Below are 18,900 nucleotides of genomic sequence, written 5' to 3'. Positions count from 1 at the left end.
CTTTTCTGATTGTCTAACATGTACAGGCATGTGAAACTTTGTTTTCCTGTTTACAGAGACAAATGTGATTTCTCCCGATACCCACTTTAAGGATAAAATTTAAAACAGCAGCTTTATTAACCATTAATTACAAGCCTCAGCAACAGGACCTGCATGCCAAGAGCTAGATTGAACAGTTTACAAACAAGGCAATTACTATGTTATCATATGCACTGTCTTTTGGCATGCTGATGTTTTTGGCAGCTACTCAAGATACAAGATACCACTAATGATGGTAAGATATTTAATGCTCAAAAATGTGGGGAATACACATTTTCATTTTTTCTTAAAAAGGGAACAAAGTAAATAAATTTTTTTTAAATAAATAAATAATTCAGTGGGGGATTAAATTAAATTAAAACAGATCTCAACATTCGTCATGCTAGTTAAAATTAGTAATTAATGTTGACAAACATTCTTACCGCAATACTTGCATTTAATTCGTAACATCTGCTATTTGGTATAGACAGTCTAGTACCCAAATCAAATATTGCTGGTCAGTTTGGATAAAAGAGAAGGTGACTTTTGTCTAAAATCTGTTTTAGTGGTCCTTGAGTCAATAACTCGAACAAATTTTTCAGGCTGGGGTTTGGTATATACTGATTCAATAAACTCATCTGACTCAACAGAATGATTTGTTCATGACGTGTACAAATCTTATTAACAAGTGAATATGTTTAGTTAGGAACAGAAATGACTGGCCTATGTAATATTTGAAAACAGTAATGGAAAGTTTGACCAGTTTCCACAGATCTGTGCTTTCTAACAGAACAGGTTAAAATATGATTCAGTTGGTCAGCACCTCCAGCACCCACTACTATGCTAACTATGAATTATGCAGTATATTACGTGTTATGATCTAAATTTAAAACATCTCAATAGTTCAGGCATATGAAGGTAGATTTATTATGCATTTCTAACAACAAAATTACTATGTTTGTTTCATATACATCTATTCCAAATACATTATCGTTTTATGAACACATTCTCTGCAAGTTGGTAGTTGATTTTTTTAAGATTAGCTATTGATTTGTTAATCTATTAAACAAATTTTATCCACATGTGATCATTCTGAACAAAAGTTCAACCAGTTCATTTAAATCATGCTATTTAACAGAACAATTTGTTCACAAGTCAGACCAAGATGATTACATACTGTAAAAAATTCTCAATTACATGCTGATGCTTTTGGTTGCTAATACATACGACAACAATATAGGGTATATATATATATATATATATATATATATATATATATATATATATATATATATATATATATATATATATATATATGTCTAAACATGCTGATTGGGAAATCTGAATAATTTCCACAGATCAGTTTTGTCTAATAGTTTGTTTTAAAAGATGATTCAGCGCCTCACACCCACATAACATTTTACATACTGCAAAACTTTACATTTTTAATCATATGTAGGCAGTCTATTGATTGGTGTTATTTCAATAAAGTTGTTTATGTACCAAGTTCACAGTGACATCACTGCTACAAGGTTATTAAAGTTATTTAAATGACCAGTTGACTTGAGAACCTCTCAAGCAGATTCAACTCAATTGTTTCACATTCAGGTTCAACCAGTTCATTTAAACGATTCGACAGAACGATTCGTTCACAATTCTGACAACGCTGATTCACTTCCTTCATTTTCGCGGTGTTGTTTTTGGCGGCTGGACAAACACTGACAACAAACGTAACGGAGCGCCAATAACGGCGCGACACACGATGACCAAAACAGCAGCATTTTCCAAACTCTCGTTACACAAGTCTGCAGCAAACCTTATTATCCGCCAGCGCGGCGGCAGTCATCGGCGATACTGATCAATGCTACTGCTGAATGCTGTAAAAGTTTAGGTGTGCATTCAAAACACAGACGCAGATCACAAATCCCAACACTCCTCTTCATGGTGGAGGATTTTCCTTTCTAACTAACGTCGATAAACTGTCGATAAAGTATCACACCTTACATCACGACGACACGCAGGCTCCGAAAGCACCACGTAGCGCGCGAGCACGATGTTAGGAAACGCATCTAAAGATAAACAAAGAAACGAGCTCCGTGACCGCCGAGGCTTTATAATACACCGAACTGCTCAAATAGACCCAATCGGGCTTTCTTGTAGCGGCTGCGCTGGCTTTGTGACATGCAAAAGCGCGACGCCTCTGCGCGTGAAGGCTGCTGTCAACACAGCGAACTAGACACAGGACACACACGATCAGACACAATGCAGAGAGAGAAGAGTGTATGTGTGGAGCGCAAATGCAACGGTGCGGTCGCTTACTTTCCAAGCTCTTCGTACAGCTGATATTCGTCTGTGAACCTGGTGCAGGTTACAAGTGTAGCCATGTTGCGCTTTACGAGGATTTCGCCTCTGTGGTGTCTCCGGGAGCGCCTCGCTCAGGTTTCGGGAGATCTCTCGCTCACTCAGAGGGAAAGAGAGAGAGAGAGAGAGAGAGAGAAAGGAGGAGGTGGGGGAGAAGGAAGAGAGAGAGGTGCTGTTAAGTGGTGTGTGTTGGCGGAGGTGGAGAGAGAGAGAGAGAGAGAGAGAGAGAGAGAGAGAGAGAGAAAGAAAACGCAGGCAGCCACGCGAGATTTTCTCCATCCACGTCGAGAAGTGACATACACAAGCCGAAGCACGCGACGCGACAGGATTAGGACGACGACGTCGCGCTCTTCAGTGCTGCGGTGTTTTTCCACGTTGTGGTGTGTGAATGTGAACATAATTAGTGCTGTTCAATCTCATTATTAAGTCGACAAAATTCGTTCGCAAATCTTTTTTATAAGTTTATAACACGCAATAAACATAAGGATTGATATTAAAGCATTGGCAGGTAGTCATTTATTACAGATTGACAAAAGGAAAAGAAGATAAAAACGATTTGAGGAATATATTTTAAATTATATAATTTCCATGAAGCCTTCTGATGCATGAGCTGCTACTGAAATTACTATGAGAAATTAATTTAGCCTATAAGTTACTACAACCAAGTAGCCTAAGATTACTATGGTAACATGGTTATTATCTGTGAATAAAGCTATACATGCTGGACATGTGAAAGGAAGATAAAAAGTCCACGCAGTAAAAATTCGATAGTGTCTGGCTGCAGACTTGACCATGCCAGCAGAGCAAGTGACGTCACTGAGTTTGGAATAAGTGGAGGCTGAGCAAATTGAACTGTGACTTCAAAATATTCAAACCTTTTAAGGCCACCTATGATCGTGAGAATCGACTTTTGTAAGCTGTTTGGACAGAACTGTGTGTAGGTACAGTGTGTCTACTGTCATATTGGAGTGGTAGAAACACAATTAATTTCCTAAAATAGGATCCAAATCCCTCCCATTTTGAGGCCTGCCACAACGTGATGGCCGCGTATTAACATGTCTTTGTAGTAATGCATAAAATCATATCGACAAGACAGGACGTGCCCAAAGCGACTGGGATAAAAAGATCTGTTGAGCTCTCTGTGATCATCAATCGTGGTCAAGAATGAGTTTTACAAGATCAAACTTTTTTTTAAAACAGAGCATGTTTGAAGTGAATTACAGTTTTTTTACCGTCTTGATCAACACAATCGCATGTCAGTACAATTATAAAAGAAGATGCTTCAATCTCGGTTTGTGGACGTTAAATTTGGTTTATTTTGTACACTAACATAACAAATATCCATACAGCAGTGGATTTTAACATGTACTCTGTCACATTCGCTGTGCAAAAACAGTGCAAAGCCAAGCGTGTGTGTCCCCACATGAGCTAACTTTATAACAAGATTGTGTGTGACTCATCAGTGCAGAAAGGCTTGAATTAACTCCACAACAAATATAGCAAATACCGTTGATAAAGTTCTTACTGTAGTAAGGGAGATCTGCTTCATTCTTGTTTGTCACTGTGCTGTTTATCCGTGAAGGCTACGCCTCTGATACGCACGTGGGAACGGTGGGTGGGGAGAACCAGCTGTAAAGGCGCAGGCAACAAAAACAGCTACAATGCCATAACAGCTCAAATTTTCCACATTTAAAAAGGTATAATAAATAATCTGATGGGTGTTTTGAGCTGAAATTTTACAGACACATTCTGGAGACACAAAAGACTTATATTAAATCTTGAAAAAGGGGGTAAAACAGTAGTGATGGGTCGTTGTTAAACGATTCGTTCATTTTGAATGAATCTTCAATATGACTCAGGAACTACGAGTCCTCTCAGGGAGGGATTCGTTCATCCGTACGTGCGCACATTTGTGCAGGTGGTATTGTTCATTTCAAGTCTTTTGAGTCGTTCATCGCGGAAAGGCAGAAGCCAAGCATTTGCGTTTAGAGCCAGAAAAAGAATTGATCCATTCATCTCTCGAGTCCTCTATCGGGTTGAGTCATTTGTTCCTCACGGGCCAATCATATGCGTTTAGAGCCGGGAAAAGAATTAATCTGTTCATCTCTCGAGTCCTCAGGTTTGAGTTATTCTGTCACTTGATGAACGAACGACTCGACAACCAGAACACTCGAAAGGTAAACTAATTATCATAGAACCCTCAGACTGTGTACTTTGGTTAAGGTGAGCATTGGTGAGCTGAGCAAAGAGACAACAACAACACTTTCATAGACAAAAGAGCAGGTAAACATTGACATTATTACTTTCTCCTTCGTATAGTATTTTATTTATGACGTATTTGTCATGTGATCAACTGTTTGGGCTAGTTGTAGATGTGTTTGGAAGCAATTTGTAACATCTTAATAATATTTTGGCAAATTGAACCAAAATGATCGAAAAAAGATTTGTTCATCTCAATGAATGAGACTCAAAGATCCGAGTCAGTAAAATGATCCGAATTTCCCATCACTTTAAAATAGGTGCCGTTGACAGTTTAAACTAAAAACCCCAGTCTATCCATTTTCACCATTTGTTTGGGCGCCCAAAAAGCCATTTTTAAAAACGTGTTTTAAGGTGCAGAATTTTAAAACATATTTGCTGTTATAATATTACTGTAAACCATAAAAAGCTATTTTGTCAACACAGTGACGTGTGCATTTCATATTCAGTCTATTGACAAGTGCGAGTGCTTCACAACCAAAACAACAACATGGCAGACTTCAGTACTGTATGTGCACAGACAAGTGTTTCTTTAAAAAATGACACTGCCAATCGCTGAAACGAATAAAACAATGGTTTTAGTGGATTTACGGTGGTTCTTGTGGATCTGTGTAAATGTCATTTTGGCATTGCTCTTGTCTACAAAAAAAAACATTTGAAAAACACAAAAGCTTTTCTTTTTTTAAGTTCCTCTCTGACATGTAAACGGCAATACCATGTAGTATTGTTCAGTGTAAATTACTCTTTGTTTTGACGTTGTCTTTTATGCGCTGCATTGGCACCACCTGCTCGGTCATTTTTCTCTGACATATGTTTGACTGAAAGCAGAATCATTGAAATGTCAATTTTACAGTCCCCCCAGCTCCAATTCATTAAATATTCAATATTTATCTGGATAAAGCACACTCCACTGGCAATCTGCATTTTAAGTTTCACCCAGTGCTCGTACATTGTTCTTGACAGATATTACAATCTCACAAACTAATCCCTGGAAAATGAGACCCACTCCTTGGAAGAAACTGAAAGCAAAAGTTAGCTTGGACAGCTTTTGCTTCATCGTGGATTATGAAAGGAGCCCATTGTGTAGAAGTCTAAAAATACTCTCTGTGTGAACATACAGTAAATGCAGACACGTCCAGCATATCAAGCTCATTTACAATTTACAGGTGTGAACTTCGCAAGTTGAGGTTCTGTTATTGTAGCTTTTTAATGAGCTCTTATTTTAACCCATTTAAGCCCACTGGCAACTATAGAGGCCGAAGTTCATAGTTGCCATTTTTCTTTTAGGAGTAATTTTCGACATGTTATCCATGTTTAATTACTCAATGACATCCGCTGAATAAAAGAAAGAAAAAACAAATTGATTTACTTTGTCACATGAGGCCTTCAATTTCCTACCCCTAATTTCAGGATGCAAAACAGATGCAAACCCTCCCACATAAAGGCAGTTTTCATAAAAATATTTTTTTTTGTTCACAAATGTATAAACATAATCATGAAGGATGCATCCAAAAAAAACTAATCTTTCAAGAGATCTATAGTTTTTTGTATACTTTGTCAAATGTTCAAGTGACAACAGTTGCCGATGGGCAAATACCTTGTAAGTACATAAACCATGGGGAATTAAAAAATATTGTGCTAAAAAGTTAATAAATCAAGATTATTCGTCTTGTTTATTGATTTTTGCTGTCATAATACCCATCTAAACATAACTTTCACCATTTAACTGATATGTTTACTTTTTAAAAAGTTTACTTTATACACAGTTTGATACACAGCAAAATCCTCAGAGTAAAATGAACATCTCCCACTGGCCCCACTCCTACAAAGAGTTCAAATAACACTGGAGCAGAGTTAACGTGCTGAATGAACAGAGAATAATAAACTGCTGCTGTTAAAAAGCAGAATCACTGAAGAAAACCTACAACCAAATTCAGTCACAACCTTAAGCCCTGCTGTCCACACAAACATGGATGTTTGCAGCTTCTTTTTTTGTACACAAAAACACAGTATCAGGTCACTGTAACCCACATTTTTGAAAACTCTTGTCAGGTTGAAGTCTGTGTTTTAACGAAAATTGAGAAAAAAAACATTTTTGTTTAGAAAAATACCTGTGTACATGGTCTTACGAACTAAACTGAAAACTCATTAAATCTCTCGAAATCACAGCTCATCAGGATCATTAAACAACTCCACAAACAGAATGAGCAGCTTTACTTATTACTTAGCTGTTTAACTATTTCTGTCTACAAAAGTCTGTAGTGAGATTTGCTGAAAATACTTGTGTTAGATGTCACCATTGTGGTATGTATTTACCTGTGTGTATTCACACCAGGGTTTACTTTACTTTTTGACTTTTTTCTGTGACTGCTGTAGTGTGGGACCAAATGCTCTCTAATCTTGGCAATTTGCTGTGTAGGAAATATGACATTAAAGCTGTACAATTATTTTTTTAAATATATTAATATTTGTATTAATTAATAATTATTTATTGTAATAATTATAATATTTGTAGTAATTGTCACACACACACACACAAACACACACACAATATTAAATAATATTTTTTCGATAGTCTACAGAACAAACCATAGTTATACAATAACTTGCCTAATTACCCTAACCTGCCTAGTTAACCTAATTAACCTAGTTAAGCCTTTAAATGTCACTAAGCTGTCTAGAAGTGTCTTAAAAGATATCTAGTCAAATATTATTTACTGTCATCATGTCAAAGAGAAAATAAAACAGTTAATTGAAATGAGTTATCAAAACTATTGTTTAGAAATGTGTTTTTAAAAATCTGTTCTCTTTTAAACAGAAATTAGAGGAAAAAATAAGCAGGGGGCTAATAATTCTAACTTCAATTGTATGTATGTATGTGTGTATATATATGTGTGTGTGTGTGTGTGTGTATATATATATATATATATATATATATATATATATATATATATATATATATATATATAACTTTAAGACAAATGGATTAGTATTTTTAGAGTTCCATATCAAATGGTTTTCTAATTTTACCCATAATAGATGTGTTTATGAATATGAATTGATCTGTTGAAAGCAGTTCTTTTAAGTTAATATGCCAAATGTTTTCCTTTTATTCAAACTTTACATTGAAGGGTTCTTACAACATATTTCCCCACTGGCAACTATAATTGCTGCATATTCAAATACAATTGTATTAAAAAGAAAAAAATTCAAAAACGTGGAGAAAATAAATACAAAACATGTTCATATAGGACACTATTAACAAGGTTACATGCATAAACCACTTTAAAAAATTTGGGCACAAATGGGTCAATAGCGCAGGTTCAGTCCTACGCTAAACAATACATAAATACCTACAAACATCAATCACTAATGAATCAACATTCAACCTTTTATTTATTACTCCAAAATGTAATATTATACGTGCAATACTTGTTTATCACATTAAAAACAGCAGATTAAAACATCTTTACATAGGACACAAGCCCATTATACAGACTTTTATCGCTGAATGTAACAATTCACTGTCTCACATTGGTAAACGCTCTGTCTGCTTTCATGGTCAACCTTGTGGAGCCAAACAGTCAGATTAGAAATGAATGCATAAGAAGTGCAGGGACTGTAATTACACAGAGGCAGGTTGATATGAAAGCTTAATTAGAGCCGAGTAGATGTGGGTGGTTATTAATTGCGGTGTTCCTGTAGTGCTGTTACTGCGTATAAGAATGTGTCCTTGCATGCTGGGAAAAGCCACATTTTGTTATACCAAGTCCTCCTCAAATGCTCAGCAGCAGAAGGTGGATGGCTTTCTGCCAGATAGCATCTATTTCTCAAGAAAACGCGGCGCTTTAAGGATTACAGGCCATATTTCTTGATCAAATTGTAATTATTTGCAAGATACAGAGCGCAGCATAATCAGATTGTTAGTGTTTGAGGTTCATTTTACAGTTTAAATTGAACTACAGTTATAAGCACTGTCATGTTAACCACAGTGACCACATTATCGCTTCATCTGTGTAACTGAAGATCAACTGAAGCATCAACGGCAAACAGGCCAACATATCAAGAGCGGTTTTGTTGGGCATAATGTAAATGTATTGTAATACACTTGATGTCTTAACATTGGTATAATAACCATCCTAACCTTTAGGAGCTGCTGGGGATGTTTTCATCCACTCTAGGGTGTGTTTGGAGTCATATTTTGAGCATCACCATTTCTGTTTCAGCTAGCAGAATGATTTTTGGTGACAAATCTTATTTTTACACTTTTTTTTTTTTTTTTTGAGAAAATGCTTTGACAAACCAGATTTACTGGCAAATTTACTACCCTATTACGGTAGGGATGCAAACATCCACTGAATTAAACCGCTGTAAAATGCATCAGATAAATATTTGTTCTTTTTCTTTTTTTTTTTGCATAAACCTGTTAATTAACCTCAGTCCTGATCAAAACTACCGTATTGTTAAAAAATTACAGGATTTTAACTCTTTAAGTGCCAAATTCATGAACGATATCACTGATTTGGTGAAAGAAACACACAAAATAACCTATTTTCGATAAAAAAAGTAATTGTGGAATAAATTCATTTTTAGACTTTTGTCAAAGTCTTGGGCATGTCAAACAAAATTGCATTTGATGCATTACTTTTGATTGATTTTCACCCAAAAAAATTTGTTGATGGTTTTTCCTGTTGGAAATAATTTGTAATGTTTACTGTTGCTCATCATTGGCAGCATTAACCCTTTAGATTGGCCTGTGCAAAATAAAAAAATGTGGTTTCTGAATTTTATATGGAGTAAAACCGCAAATGAAAGTGTGTCTATGTGTGAGTGACCTTTGCGCACTTACCTTAATGGGTTTAAATATGCATCTCAGCTCTCAGAACTACATGGAGTAAATTAAAACAAAGACTGTGTATTTATGCACCATCAAATGTGGTTATAATGGAAGTCAACGGGGCAAAAACAGCCACCAACAGTAAATTAGGGAGAAAGTTAGAAAATCTAACAATGCATCAAAGCCAATGTTGTTACTAATCGTTCACTTGTAGCATGCACTGCACTTTAACCAATCCATACTTTAAACAATACTGCCTACAACTATGTGGACACCTATTCATTGCACATATCGCTGTCAATTTTACATTGTCGTTGTATTTGCTCTGTCTGTATTTTGCACTGTCCTTGTATTTTGCACTGTATCTGTATTTTGTACTGTCTGGAGCCAGCACCTAAGCTTTTCACTCATCATAGCACACGTGCTGCTGCTGATGTGACAATAAAAGTGATTTGATTTGACATGTCCAAGACTATGATAAAAGGTAAAAAACAATCCAGTCCACAATTACTTTTTATATTGAAAAAGTCTTATTTTTTGTGTTTTTTTATACCAAATCAGTGACATCATTTGTGAACTTGGCAATTAAAGAGTTAAAATCCTGTCATTTTCTAAACATTTTGATCAGGACAGAGATCAACAGATTTATGCAAAAACAAAATTGCAAAAAAAAAAAAAAATCTAATGCATTTTTACAGCAGTTTAATCCAGTGGATGTTTTCATCCTGAACATAACAAAAGGGTAGGACATCCGAACTGAGCACAAGGGTTAAAAATCATAATTCGCTTTTAATGAGTTCCCTGCTGTAGAGATGATTGTGTTGTCGCATTATGCTGCTTTACTGATGTGTAATTCACTATTGCTTTTAGCGTGACCATTAAACAAGGATGTGTTTAAGATTCTGCAAGCAATTTCAGTCATTTTGCTTTTCTGTATTAGGCCAGCCATAATTTAACAGATTTTAGGCAATGTTCACACTTTCAAATAAACTTCAAAAACAGAGCAAACACACCAGAGATTATTTTAATTGAACCAAACATACATACCCTAATTGTTTATTGTACTATTCTGTTGCTGTCCTGTATTCACAGTATATGCCACAAGCGAAACAACATAAGTCAATTTGCTAATCAACAAGTCAGTTATTATTATATTATATTATATTATATTATATTATATTACATATGGAATGGATATAATATTACATATTCACAAGATGGTCCCAATAAAATTTGTGATTTAAGTCAAGCCATTATTTCTTATTACTTACTGGATAAGAATCGCTGATAATGTGATAATGTGGAAATGAATTGAACACTTAGAGTGACTTACAATTACAAGAAGTGTGTGATGTTTGCATTAGCCGTGAATGGTTGTTAAAGCACAAATTAAAATAGAAGTTTACAGAAAAAATTATATATATATATATATATATATATATATATATATATATATATATATATATATATATTATTCTAAAAATACAAACGTAAGATTATACAAACATAGAGTTATTAGTATGGCTCAATTGTAAAGTTGTTATTGTTATTTTAGCAGAGTTAGGCTCGATTGTAAGGTTGAATCGATTCAGGAGAGCTTCGTTTGAGAATAGGACCGTAGGCGTGTGACATATTGGAATCATAAACAATGCAACATCTGACTTTTAATTCTGCAGAAAAATATTCTTATAAAACAAACTGACATTTATGTGGCACAAACGTGTTATCTTCAGAGGGATAGAATTGGATCTAAATACAGCCTGAAAAATATTATACTCGAAGACAAAGTATATACTTGTATTTGGTTTGAAGGTTAAGAAAGAGGCACTCAATAACACTCATTTCCTTTAATACACATTCTAGCAGCTTACAGTGTTCTGTATCTGTTTCCTATATTTGCTGCTTTTGTAAATTTGCAATGTTAATGCATCCCCCCTGTAGGTTTATTAACCACTCTAATAGAATCTGAGCACAGATTCAGCATTCAAAGCCACCATCTCTATTAAATAATTCTCTAATTTGGCAACTGAAACATCATTTCACCCCTAAATATTTTATTGTTGGAGTTCTAGTCCTTTTTGGTAGTCTGAAGGGCTGTATCTGTCAGGTAGTGAGGATGTTTTGTGCGTGGTATTTCATAAACAAATCGTTCACAGCACCTTTAAGAGATGCCAAACTCAGCATGTGTTCATGATGAGTCATACACAGTGAGGGAGTTATTCGGATCTCTCTCTCTCTAGGCCAGCCCATTGTGCATTCTTAGCACAGTTGAAGCCTTTCCAGAAGTGGGTTGATGCGGTTTTGAATTGTTTTCAGAGATAACCAAGAAGAGGAAATGTCTTTTGTCCTTCATATGAAGGAAAACTGTTATGTTGTAATACTTCGTCCAGGTACATCCCTGAATTTTCTTCACTTCTTGACTTTATATAAACAGGAAATAAAAATGACCTCTGGACTATGACCTGAGCTAAGTATAGAGCAGATTTTCATCAGAGATTGTAAAGGTGTGGTCATGATATAGACTTTGTGTTGCCAAACTACTGTTTAAGCCTGAAGTCATTTTTGTTTTTAGAAATTTCACAAGCATATGCCTTCTTAAAGGGATAGTTCACCTCAAAATAAAATTCATGTTATTCCAAACCTGTATGACTTGCTTTCTTCTCGATTCCACAGAAAAAACTTTTATCTGACTTTCCAAAGAAATAAAAGCATGCTGCTTTAGAATGACATAAGACAAGTTAATGCTGACCAAGGTTAGAAGTTTTGGATTTTTCTTTAGTTTTAGTTTTTATTTCGTTTCAATTTTTTTTTTCAAATTCAGATAGTTTGAATTAGTTTTCAGAGGGAGATTTACTAGTTTTTATTAGTGTTTATATTTCGAAATTATTTAGTTTGAGCTTTTATTAGTTTCAGTATTAGTTTTAGTTTTTTTGTTTGTTGTTTTTTTGTAAATAAGGATATTTTTTAGGTGCAATGTTCCAAATTATCAGAATAAATATTGTATAATTAAAACTTAGCAAAATATAGGCTGCATTTTTTTGACACAAGAACACTACCATCTACCCATCCTCAAATCCAAATACAACTGCCCTCAAAATAGCAGCCTTAAGTACAATATGTGTGCAAGGCTGCTTCTGAGGTTAGATACACACACAGTAGCGATGGGAAGTTTAGATTTTAAATGCAAACCAGATCTTTTGTGACAATCTTCACTTTAGTTTAGACTTAATTTCAGTCAATTAAAACATCAGCTAGATCTGAAAAGTTTCTTACAATTAAGTTTTGCAACCCAACTGAAGCCTGATTCAATTATTTAAATTCCATTATGACTTTCTGTTATGAAATAAACATACATTTTGCCAGATCCTCTCATTAAGCCCTCGGTTTATCCACGCTGCAGTTGATCAAGTTTAGTTCAGTCATAGCAGACTATCTTGTACTGTTTGTGTTCGGTTCACCTGCTGCATTACACATACGTAGTATTATCAGTTCACTGCTTCTCAAATCTGATCTAGGTGTACTGTTCTAATAACTGAATAACTCTGGAAACTGGTTTATTTTGAGTGAGAGAGGGTATAAGTCATGTTAAAAAGTAAGTAGATTGTGGATAAGTGCTTATTGTCACTGGAGACACAAATCGTTTCAAATGATTCCGTTAGATTTGGTGAATTAGTTCAACCAGTTCACATAAAAGAGCCAGTTAAAAACAATGATTCATTTGCGATCACTAATACAGAAATAAACCTATCACTTAGCATAAATGTGTTAAATTAATACTTTTAAGTGTCTGCTCGAGTCATATTTAATGTTGTCACTGTGCTGCTGTCATGTCCACCCGTTTTTGTCATGGGACCAACAGGAGGACCAGCTTGATCTGCCCAATGGCAGGAGGATTACAGACCTCTGAGGTGTCGTACAGGTCAAACACTGGGCATCGCGAAGTAAATAGATTTACTTCTAAAAAGCTTACAGTAGGTATCAATGGGACTGGGCGATATGGCAAAAATGCATCTTGATAATTATTTTCTATATATTTTGATATCAGTTGTTGATGCTTCAAGATTTAAAATAATAACTCATCAATGACTGAAGCAACAAAAATTAGAGGGATCTCTAAATGACATAACATTTTTGGTCGATAAATTTTCGGTGGGTGAAAATTCTGTACATCTCTAATATCAACCACTTTTAGATTCCAATTGGTGCACATTACTGCTGTGTGACTGGCTCTTAGAACAATATAGAGCAAAAAAGTCCAGAGTTTATCATTTATCAATGTTATTTTATGCTATTGACACATTTTATCACGATTCGATATAATATCGTTGATCGGCCCAGCCCTATGTATTAAATACATATACAAAAATGAAAACTAAAAATGTTTTTCTACAATCATAGTTGGTTTATTATATACAAAATACAGTTTTAGTTTTTTTTTAATCGTTTTTATTTTTATTTCAGTTAACGAAAATGTTTGTTCTTAGTTTAAATTTTTTTTGATGATGTTCGTTAACTATAAGCTTGATGCTGACAGAATGACCATTTCTTTGTGAACTGTCCCTTTAAACAAGAACACAGAATTCGAATAATAGATTAAAACATTTTTAACAACCTCAGAAACATCAGTTACACATTAATTCTTCCTTTGTCGCACTTGAAGTAAACGTTTGGTTTGCATTATCTTAACTATGTACTTGCATAGTTATCTTTTAACTGTTTATTGACTTTTACATTACTCTAGATCAGGGGTGCTCAACCCTGTTCCTGGAGATCAACCTTCCTACACAGTTCAGCTTAAACCCTGATCAAACACACATTATCCATTTAATTAGGACTTGAAGCAGCGCTTGATAATTACAGGCAGGTGTGTTTGATATGGGTTGCAACTGAAATCTGTAGGAAGGTAGCTCTCCAGGAACAGGGATTTTCAGGTAGTGTTTGTTACAGTAGGACATAAAGAAACATTTTTCACTTGTGTAATAACCTCATATAAATAGTGTTTGTAGCTGGTCACTCATAGAGATTATTTTGTTTATTAGTTTAGGGCAATTAATATTAACCAGGCTGTGACTGTTAGAATACATCTTTACGGTAGCACTGTTATTGTGAATATATCGGAAGATTGGATTATATCAGAGTAACAGCATCTACATAAAAGATATTTTGAAGAAAAGCATTGCATTGAATATAGAGCCCATTTCATCACACGTCTTGTGAATTGTGTTAGTCTTTTGAAACCAAGAGATGAACAGGCCAAGAATGTTTCATATAAAAGGCACACAGCCTTCATACCCAAGAGTGATCTTCCTCCTCCTCCTCCTCAAATAACCCTCGTTTTACATAAAATAACGTACTTTATTGCCGTTTTCTTGCTGACCTTATCTACTCAAACTAAGGAAAGCGAGGACAGAAACAGGTGGAGGAGAAAGTGCAGAAACAATGAAGAATCGTGTGTTATTCTGGTACTGGTGGGCAATGTCACAGCGGATTTGGATAGAGCACAAGCATTAAAGCTAAAGGTAGGAGAATGAGAGAGGCGTGAGGAGGAGTGCAAGGCAGAGGCATGTCAGAGAAAGAACAGATAGATGAGAAAAAGTGAAACGGGCTGGATAAGAGAACGCTGGTCCAACAATATAAGAACAATATAAGTGCAGTATTGTTTCCTATCTTATCAATGCCACTACCTACGTACATCCATTTCTGTGGTTAAATACTGGGATCATCTAATAAAGATCCAGTGACATCTACGCTAAGAGCTTGTGGAGTCATGTCAGACTACTCTTGCCTAGATCCCATTAACACTAGGTGAGCTGAACTTTTCAGAAAATTCCATTGCATCATACAAATGGGAAATTCTGCCTAAGACATGATGACTGGTAAGTGCAAACTATTGTGTTGAAATCCTATTTCACAATGCAGGCACAGCATCAAGCGTTTCTAAAGTCAACATATGTGGACAAGTCCATGCCCATGAATGGATAATAGCTTTGTGGATGCACAGCTACCTCTTTTGACTACAAGAATAAAGTGGCCCTTTGCATACGGCTACCGACCTTTTTAAACAAGGCCCTAAGTTTGCAGAGTCTGCAGGTACTCTTGGATCTGGCCTTTCTGTTGATGCTGTCTGGTTCCTCATCACCCCCTTCATCTCTGTGCTCTTCCTGTCCTAGCCAGGGAGTCCAAACCCCTCCATGAAGTTGCGGGTCTGCCATTGGGTCATCAGGCGGATTGCGTGGAGACACAGCAGTCAGGTTGTACTCGGAAAGTCGGGTCAACAGAACCTTGACCACCTCAGGCCGTGCCTCTGCCAAATCTGCCCTCTCATAGGGATCAGCGGTGATGTTGAAGAGCCAGACAGACTTTCCTCGCTGATCTCGTCTCTTTTCCATGCCTTGCCACTGCTGCGGACCTCCAGGCATCGTCTGTGGAGGGAACCAATCTCCATCACCGATGTTCCCTGTCAGAAGTTTCCAGTCACCAGCTCGAATGGCTGCACGCACTCCTGTATCCCAGATCCCAAAACCATTCAGAGTTAGGAGTTTGGGATTGATATCTCCATGTCTACGTGATACCGGATCAATGTTGAAGAGGATTTCAGTTCGTGGACAGGGAAGATCACTGCTTATAGTTTCCCAAACATCTTGACCATCCAGATGGTTGGAATCAGACTCTCTGTATCCTGCAAGAGACAGCAAGGTTGGATACCAGTCGGAAATGTGAATCAGAGCATGACTCACCACCCCCTTCCTTTTCAGAAGTGGGCTGTGTACAAAGCCAACTGCTCGAACTCCACCTTCCCAGTAGGAGCCCTTGCCACCACGCAGGGGCCAATTACAGCCCCCTGAGAGAGGCTGGCCCCCGTTGTCTGAGGAGTAGATGAGCACAGAGTTGTCGTAGTAGCCTCGCTCACGCAGCTCACTGACAATTTCCCCTACTGACTCATCTACACCGCTCACCATTGCAGCATAATGACGTCGAGGTCGGTTGCCGAGGGCCTGGTAGCGTCTGAGAAGATGCCCAGGAGCTTGTAAAGGTGTGTGAACTGCCTGAAGCGCCACATACAGAAACAAAGGCTTCCGGTGGTCATGACGTCTCAGGATGTCTTTCACTCTGCAAGAGACCAAATGACCACAAAAGCTTGCATGACTCGGGGAGAGGCAGTTTGTGGTTTACAAATGGACACAGTCTCTCACCTCTCAGTGTAAAGCCTTGTTGAGTAATTTCCTCTCAGTTCCCAGGCCGGCCGGTCTCCATCATGCAGGTCGAACCCACAGGCCTCTGTTCCGTCACAGCTTTGGAAGCTAAAATGGTCTCCGCTGCCCGTCAGTGATCCAAGAAAGCTTTGAAAGCCACGGCTTGTTGGCAGACACTCGGGACGACAGAAACCCAGGTGCCATTTCCCTACCATGTGGGTGCTGTAGCCAGCCTCCTGGAGCCTCTCAGGGAGCGTCGGCGTGTCAGGGGGCAGACACAGGGGCTGACGTGCACGAATAATGGAGTGTTGAAGACCAGTATGGATCTGATACCTGAAGCAGAAGATAAGCGGTGATGTGATAGACAGAACACATATCAAGAGTTTCTCAAATCAGTCTAGCTCATACCCTGATCAAACTCAGCGACCTGTCATTTTCTATGACCTCCAAAGACTTTGATTAGTTTGCTCAGCTAATACATTCATTTCCATGCAACTTTTCATGTAATAAGTGCAAATGGAGTTCAACTTTAGGCTTAAGGTGTTTTTGATTAGGGCAGGAGCTAAGCTCTGCAGCGTAGTGGAGCACTCCAGGACCAGAATGAACCCTTGTCTATACCAAAAAGATAGGTCACTCTTTATTTTCATGATCCGTATGTTGCATTTAAGTTACATTGCAATTAGTTCTCATTACATTTTAAGTAGACTGTTAGGGGTTGGGGTTAATGTAAGTTGATATGTACTTAAAAAGTTTCTTATAGTCAGTTCAACAGAAATTAAGCAGACGGTCTACTAATACTCAAATGGACCATCAAAATAAAGTGTTACCTTTAATCACAACATAACAACAATCCTGCTAATATTGAACGTGATAAAATATAAACGCAATAGTATAATCTAAATAAGATTATGTCTAATAGTATGTCTCTCATTAAAATAAAATGGTTTGTTTAACCAAGTCGTGCTATTATAACAAAAAAGTGGGTCTCTTACCGTCCAGTCATAAGCTGGCTGCGTGAGGGTGAACAGATGGGCTGAACATAGTAGTTTTCCAGCTTCACCCCTTCGCCAGCCAGCTGGTCCAACACGGGTGTTTGGATCTCTGAGCCATGGTACCCTATGTCATTGTATCCTTGGTCATCCACCATCACGAAAACAATATGTGGGGGAACTCTACCCCGTTTGACGACCTTTCCTTCTATAGTGTGTATTAGTCCTAGAAGCAAGCAGAATCCGAGTCCCAACACATCCATAATGTGAACGTCAATCCACCACCTCACTGGTCTATTAAATAACGACTTTTAATGTTGTAAATGTTGACTTCCAAATGAATCAAGCCAAGTTAATAGAAAAGGCTTGCTGTTGTGATCCATCATAGTGCATAAAGTTAGTTCTTCCACCCCAGTAAAAATGCTAATTTTTTAAGCCAGTGCTGATAAATGAAATCTTGCCTGTAGTTTGTTCTTCTCGGTTTGTGAGGCTAGGATGGTATACTGTACGTCTGAGTAACATTATGAACTGTCCAAAAGTAAACACTGCTGTCTTCTAACAGGACAATGTTACATTCCTCTAGCTCTCACTCACAGGATCAGGATTACAGACTATACAAGTGTAAAAAGCAAAACAAAGATTATTTCAAATTGAGACTTTCACAGATTATTCTGTGAAATGGTTTCTGCAGGTTGCACAGAGTTAAATTTAACACTTTAAGACATTTTGAGAGCAATATGAATGGAATTTTACACCCATAAAGGGCTAAAGACTAAGAAATTTTTCAAATGACCCAGATGAAAAAGATTTTTTTTTTGCCATATCAACATTTCTTTTAAATAATTTAATACATTTAAAAATACAATAATACATTATTACTTAAAAATTAAAATATTTTACATTACATTTTTAGAATCTTTGGCCAGATTGAGCAGCAATACATGAACAAAGAAAAATACGACCTGTTCAAAAAAAAAAAGATATAAGACCTACAGCACAATATTTCAGTAAATGTAAGACTTTTTAAGGCCTAAAAATTGGATTTTAAGATTTAAGACATTAAGACCCTACAGAAACCCTGTGTTAACTTAACATTACAGTTAAATCTAGTTTTACTGCATGACGTGCATTCAGAGCTTATTGTGAAGTGGAATCTTGGAAATTTTGGAATCATGAAGAATTCAGGGAAAACACTGTTGACACCACCTGGACGGTAAGTGTATTACACCACAAGTAAAGCTGT

General features: G+C 36.7%; 2 protein-coding genes across 52 annotated transcripts in view; both read right to left on the bottom strand.

Moving 5' to 3' along the window:
• Positions 1 to 2,462, bottom strand: part of camk2g2 (calcium/calmodulin-dependent protein kinase (CaM kinase) II gamma 2) — a 118,037-nt gene extending 115,575 nt beyond the window's left edge. For all 50 annotated transcript variants that reach the window (XM_087279284.1, XM_087279305.1, XM_087279319.1 and 47 more), the window contains exon 1: positions 2,338 to 2,462. In XM_087279284.1, coding sequence (XP_087135410.1) covers positions 2,338 to 2,402 — 65 coding nt within the window. In that variant the 5' untranslated portion in view covers positions 2,403 to 2,462. The remainder of the gene's footprint in view (positions 1 to 2,337) is intronic.
• A 9,825-nt stretch (positions 2,463 to 12,287) lies between these two features.
• Positions 12,288 to 18,154, bottom strand: si:dkey-174i8.1. 2 transcript variants are annotated; one of them, XR_015505939.1, is made up of 4 exons: positions 17,661 to 18,154; positions 16,669 to 17,001; positions 14,421 to 16,585; positions 12,423 to 14,239 (listed from the first exon to the last, which is right to left on the bottom strand). XR_015505939.1 is itself a non-coding variant. In XM_087279340.1 (3 exons), the coding sequence occupies exons 1-3, from the start codon at positions 17,918 to 17,920 to the stop codon at positions 15,490 to 15,492; spliced, it is 1,689 nt and encodes a 562-aa protein (XP_087135466.1). In that variant the 5' UTR covers positions 17,921 to 18,154; the 3' UTR covers positions 12,288 to 15,489. The 2 variants fall into 2 exon arrangements, 1 of the variants encoding a protein (XP_087135466.1); XM_087279340.1 differs by having other exon boundaries at positions 12,288 to 16,585.
• Positions 18,155 to 18,900: the final 746 nt, after the last annotated feature.

The sequence above is a fragment of the Danio rerio genome, chromosome 13 (assembly GCF_052040795.2).
Source record: "Danio rerio strain M-AB ecotype USA chromosome 13, GRCz13ab, whole genome shotgun sequence".
NCBI classification, from domain to species: Eukaryota; Metazoa; Chordata; class Actinopteri; order Cypriniformes; family Danionidae; genus Danio; species Danio rerio.
The sequence above is the reverse complement of the archived record's forward strand: the minus strand, read 5'-3'. Positions and strand labels throughout refer to the sequence as shown.